Here is a 6401-nt window from a genome sequence, read left to right as displayed (position 1 = left end):
GTGTGGTACATTTTAACATTTGATATGCTTAGTTGTTGGGTTCAGGCCCTAAAATTATCTGGTTAAATGGACGGACGGAATGGATAAAGCACATAAATCATGGTAGGCTTCACAAAGTTTACTCAATACACTAAGCGTAGTAACCTACCGTTGAAAGCTTCTTATGGCCCACCGTGATGTTTATTTACCATCCAATCTGGTCCTAACGTCACATAGACCTGGATGAAGGTAAAAAAATAAATATCACATTGATCCAAAACTTCTGTGACTCCAATTAAGTTTTCAATAGTTAACATTCAGTCCCCACTGCTCTCTAAGGTGTGGTCCAACTGATATTCAGATCTGTTTAAGTTTCAGGTTCAAGCCCGAAAACGATTTCTCAGAATGGATGGACGGTTTGGATATAACATATACATTTTGGTGGGACCCACGGAACCTAGTGACGTGAACACACTATTATGCAATCCGCTGCCGTTTCCCGTCATATGCATGTGCTACCCGAGCTACAAATATCGTAGGTGAGTACAACTCATCACTGCATTCCTGTTTTTTCTTCTTCATCATCCCATCTCCTATCCACATAATGGAATTCCCACGTTCCAATCTCAGGGTATTATGGTCATTTATCCTCTTCCATGCAATCCTCCTCTCGTCCATCAACCCCTGCCCACCCTCGGTATTTACAATGAAAAATGAGACAGATCGACTCGCATTGCTCGCATTCAAATATGGTATTTCCGAAGATCCACTCGGAATCTTGAGTTCATGGAACGATTCTCTCCATTTCTGCAAATGGGAGGGAGTCACCTGCAGTCGCCGCCATCATCAGAGGGTCACCATCTTAAACCTCACGGACCACAGCTTGGTGGGCCACGTATCACCTCACATTGGAAATCTCTCTTTCCTGAGAAGGATCGATCTCTCCAACAACAAATTCCAAGGCCAAATCCCTCAAGAAATAGACCGTCTATTCCGGTTGCAGCATCTCAATCTGTCCGTAAATTCACTGCATGGAGAAATTCCATCCAATCTGAGCCACTGTTCAGAACTCATAACCATTAACATCATGCAGAATCAGCTCGTAGGAGAACTTCCTGCCGAGCTTGGCTCTTTGTCAAAGCTCATTTTCCTTTCTGTCTCAAAAAATGATATGAGAGGAAGCATCCCACCTTCGTTGGGGAACCTTTCCTCTCTCACTACTCTTGATCTAACATATAACAATTTTGATGGGCAAATTCCAAACCAGCTTGGTCAATTGGCAGGCATTATCTTTTTTCAAATAGGTCCAAATCAGTTATCAGGTACGATTCCACCATCCATTTATAATCTCTCATCCATCCAAGTGTTTAATGTGGCAGCTAATCGGCTACATGGAAGCATTCCCCCTAACCTAGGCCTAGCTTTTCCACACCTGCAATGGATTGCTGCAGGAACAAACCAATTCACGGGAACATTGCCAATTTCATTGTCCAATGCTTCAAGTCTCGAAGTTGTTGATTTTAGCTCCAACAGTTTTAGTGGACATGTGCCTTTGAATCTAGGAAGTCTTTCGCGTCTCTACCATTTCAATATCGAGAAAAATCAGCTTGGAAGCAGGGAAGGTGATGACCTGAGCTTCCTTACTTCACTGACCAACTGCACCCGTCTGAAAGCTTTTGGTGCAGACAATAATAATCTGGAGGGTGAGTTGCCCAGCTCCATTGCTAATCTCTCGACACAGCTAAAGACTCTGTATATAGGAGAAAACAAGATATTTGGAATCATTCCCAAGGAAATCGACAATCTCGTCAACTTGTCTTTTCTGGATCTGGGAGGGAATTCCATGACGGGTACTCTTCCAGATGCTATTGGGAAGCTTAACAAGTTGCAAATCTTGAGTCTCTATCGAAATAAATTTTCAGGGCAAATCCCACCTTCAATTGGTAATATTGCTCGATTGAGCTATCTTGATTTGTATGGAAATGATTTCCATGGAAGCATACCATCTAGTTTTGGAAATTGGGGATTTATGGATAAATTTTACATTTCTGAAAATAAACTCAATGGTATCATACTCGAACAAGTCGGCGCAGCTCAAATCAACCTGTCTTGTAATTCATTCACTGGGTCTCTCCTGCTGGAAGTTGATAACTTAGAAAATATTCGGGAAATGGACGTCTCAGAGAACAAACTATCAGGTGAAATTCCAGATACGTTAGGAAAGTGTCAAAGCATGGAGTTGCTTTATATGCATGGCAACTTGTTTCAAGGAACTATTCCAGAGTCTCTAAAGAATTTGAAAGGTATCGAAGAGCTAGATCTTTCGCGCAATAACTTGTCTGGGCAGATTCCAAAGTATTTTGAAGAATTTCATTTCTTACGGTATTTGAATTTGTCATTCAATAATTTCGAAGGTGAAGTGCCCAAAGGAGGGATCTTTGGAAATGCCAATGCAATTTCAGTTGTCGGAAACAGCAAACTGTGTGGTGGTATACCAGAACTACAATTGCAAGGGTGCCCTAAGCAAGCTTCCAAGAAACGAGGAAAACCTCTTGCTACCAGAGTAAAAGTCACAGTTATTACTGTGGTTTCATCTTCAATTCTCTTGTCGTGTATCATTGCAGCTCTTTATTGGAGAAGAAATTCTCCAAAGAAAGCTTCTTCTCCATCTTCTACAAAGAATCAGTGGCTACAAGTTTCTTATGCGGATCTCCTTCAAGCAACAGATGGGTTTTCTTTAGCTAATTTAATTGGTGTGGGAAGTTTCGGTTCTGTGTATAAAGGACTTCTAGAATGCTTTGAAACACTTGTTGCAGTGAAGGTACTCAACCTCCTACAGCAAGGAGCTTTTAAGAGTTTTGCAGCTGAATGTGAAGCATTAAGAAACATCCGGCATCGAAATCTTGTGAAGATCTTAACGGTTTGCTCGAGCACTGATTTTAATGGCAATGATTTCAAAGCTCTAGTGTTTGAGTACATGCCTAATGGTAGTCTGGAGAAGTGGTTGCATCCAAATGTCGATGAACAACCTCAACTGAGGAGTTTGAATCTTACCCAGAGGCTAAATATAGCCATTGATGTGGCTTCGGCATTAGATTATCTTCATCATCATTCCAAAATACCAATTGTTCATCGAGACCTAAAACCAAGCAATGTTCTTCTCAATGATGATATGGTTGCCCACGTGGGTGACTTTGGTTTAACAACGTTCCTCTCTAAAGCTGCGGAAGGTTTCTCCCAAAATCAAACTACCACATCTGGGATTAAGGGATCGATTGGGTATATTCCTCCAAGTAAGGTTTTCAATCCATTTTTTTAATTCATTCATCTTGCAAAATGATCGGTAATTTCCATATAATAATATTATGGTGAAGCTTGTTAATAATGATATGCATAAAATAATCTAATCGATGGATAAAATTAAATTATATATATATATATATATATATAGGGAAAAGGTACTATGCGCTCGACCTCACGAGTCTGTCCCATGAGGTCGAGCTGTGTGGGCCCCACCGTGATGCGTTTCGAACATCTACCCCATCAGTCAGATGCACCATTCCATCGTGGGTCTAGGTCTCAAAAATCAAGTCAATCCGTGACTTGTATGGGCCACACCACATACAGAAGTGGGGAGGGGCCGTGCACCATTAAAACATTCATAATCATTTTTTGGGCCCACCGAGATGTGGTTTGCAAATCCAGCCCATCCATTATGTGTGTCCCACTTGGATGAGGGTTCAGACCAAGTTTCAGCAGCATTCAAAACTCAGGTGGGCCCCACCAAGTGCTTTTATATGTTTTAACGGTGTCTTCACATGATTTTAGATGGTATGGCCCACCTGAGTTCTGTATACGGCTGATTTTTGGGATATCCCATAATTTAGAGGGGACCCATCAAATGCACGGTGTTGATGGTTGACACGCATCACGGTGGGGCCCACACAGCTCGACCTCACGGGAGCTTATCGTGAGGTCGAGCGCATAGTACCTATATATATATATATATATATATATATATATATATATATATATATATATATATATATATATATATATATACACATATATATTTCTTTAAATAGAGTTTGTTGATGCCAATTAACATATGCCGGATCTTATTACTTAAGTGTGCTCAATTGCGGTAATATATATACAGGGTGTAATTAAAATTCGGGTATAAATTAGGGTTCTTTAAACGTGTTTAAGGGCTTGAGAGGATTTTTAATAAAAAATGTTTGAGCATTTTTTCTTGGAGCTTTGATTGCTAAGATTTCATCTCTTGTAACTTCATTTTTTTATAGTGCATTATTGCTTTGTGTCCTGATTTTTTCCCCACTTAAATTTGGATTGCTTTATGATTGAATATGTTTGTACAATCATGATTATCTTGTTAAATTTCTTTTTGTGCATGATGTGAGTTCAAAATCTAAACGGTCCATGTGATGTAACACCCCACGAAAGTCCCAGCACACAACTTTTACCCTGATCCAAAATTTTGGTGGGCCATGGCAAAAGAAAATAGTTTCCTCTCTTGATTTACATCTCTCTTTGCTATGGCCCACCAAAGTTTTGAATCAGGGTGAAAATTGGTCCTTAGGAGTTTGATGGGGTCCTGCATCACATGGACTGTTTGGATTTTGGGCCCATGATACTAGTGTAAAGGTGTATATGTGCACGGGTGAGCATGGTATTGACAGCATGCACTAATTTTGTGAATGGTGGTGATCATATGGTGAAGGTGATTTGATGGGCCTCAACGATTCTTAGTAGACCCTCTTATATCCAAGGGTACACGATGGTTAAATGTTGGGTTGATTGGACCCCACATGGATTCACACTGTAATAAGGTACCAACAATTGTTACTAGATTATTTCTCTAGCCGTGATACACTGTTTGTGTATGTGTGTGAAAACAGTGGATTTTTTATCTATTTATAGAATATTTTCTTAGGACCATTTGTTGTGACAAACCACACACTCATAACACAGATTGAAGAAATATATATGTTTAGTAGAATTCCTTATTCTCAGATATTCTAAATTTTGGAAAAGGCAGAAATGTTAATTATTTAAATGAAATAGTTCCTTTCTCCCTCTCAATATCTAACCACTATTTTTATCTTTATTTAAATAGATGCCTAACATTTAAATATGTGATATTTGTAAATCGTAGAGTATGGGATGGGCGGTAAGGCGTCCACACATGGAGATGTATACAGTTATGGGATCCTTCTACTCGAGATGATCACTGGAAAGAGCCCAACTGATGACATGTTTAAAGACAATCAGAGCCTTCATCGCTTGGCAAAGTCGGCTTTTCCTGAACAAGTAATGGAGATTATAGATCCAAGATTTCTCTTTGAAGATACTGAAGCTATTCAAGACAGTGAAAATCGTAACAATTTGAGAAATAGAATGCATGATTGCTTGGTTTCATTGGTCAGCATTGGTGTATTGTGTTCTGCAGAATCGCCAAAGGAACGAATGAAGATGAGAGATGTTGTCATGGAAATGCATGCAATTAGAGACTTATATCTGGAGGTTGGGATTCACCGACAGAGACAAAATAGGCCCCTATTGTTAGGTGAGGGTTCATCTTACCTCAGTAACTACTAATATTAGATTAGTAGTTACATTGAAGAAGATTTCGACATAAAATAAAACTGTTTGATATTTTTCTTAAGAAGCTCTAGATATATATTGTTTAGTGTTTGAATCTAAGGGGAAGATGTTTTCTTCTTCTTCTTCTTCTTCTTCTTTTTCTTTCTTTCTTTTATATATCTTGTTGTAGACAAAGGGTGATTGTATTAGAAATATAATAAGAGAAAATGCTTATCAGAATAAAGAGAATATTGGGTACTAAGATACTGAATCCTCACAAAATTTTATATAACCTATTCCAAAAATACCATTATAATCTTACCAAGTATTCATCAATGGCTTTGCCTGTTGATCTGGAAGGTGTGTGCACATGAAAGAGGTGGATATTGAAAAAAAATATAGTACCAACAACCCATAGTGTCCAAGCTGTTTTGGGCCTGGCCTACTTTTGTGGGCTTTGAAACTTTGATTTGGGCTGGGCTTGAGCTTTTCATATACCCATTGGGCCAAATCTGGGCTAAATTTCTGGTCTGATTAGTGTATGGTTGGGCTCATGCCCAGGAATGCAGCTCGATTAAAGAACGGGCATTGATGGAGACTCTGCCCATTCCCACTTGCCCTTGCTGTATTTTGGGTCCAAGGAACATTCGTGATAGGAGAACCCTATTTATGAACTAACTCAATGGGTTTGAACCCGTAGCTCAATGGCATACAACTTGTGTTTCAACGTTGAGGTCATGAGCTCAAGTCTGGCCTATGAACTAGCTAGAGTAGTAAATGGCCCGGTGAAACATGTCCAGATCTAGCCCATTAGCCAT

The 6401-nt window shown here is 39.5% G+C and overlaps 1 protein-coding gene across 1 annotated transcript; it reads left to right on the top strand.

The window, feature by feature from the left end:
• Positions 1-509: 509 nt before the first annotated feature.
• LOC131236256 (probable LRR receptor-like serine/threonine-protein kinase At3g47570) lies at positions 510-5845 on the top strand. Its single transcript, XM_058233380.1, has 2 exons — positions 510-3272; positions 5156-5845. The coding sequence occupies exons 1-2, from the start codon at positions 584-586 to the stop codon at positions 5596-5598; spliced, it is 3132 nt and encodes a 1043-aa protein (XP_058089363.1). The 5' UTR covers positions 510-583; the 3' UTR covers positions 5599-5845.
• The last annotated feature ends 556 nt before the right edge of the window (positions 5846-6401 follow it).

Source organism: Magnolia sinica, unplaced genomic scaffold, assembly GCF_029962835.1.
Source record: "Magnolia sinica isolate HGM2019 unplaced genomic scaffold, MsV1 ctg348, whole genome shotgun sequence".
Lineage (NCBI taxonomy): Eukaryota > Viridiplantae > Streptophyta > Magnoliopsida > Magnoliales > Magnoliaceae > Magnolia > Magnolia sinica.
This window is presented reverse-complemented; position numbering and strand designations above follow the sequence as displayed.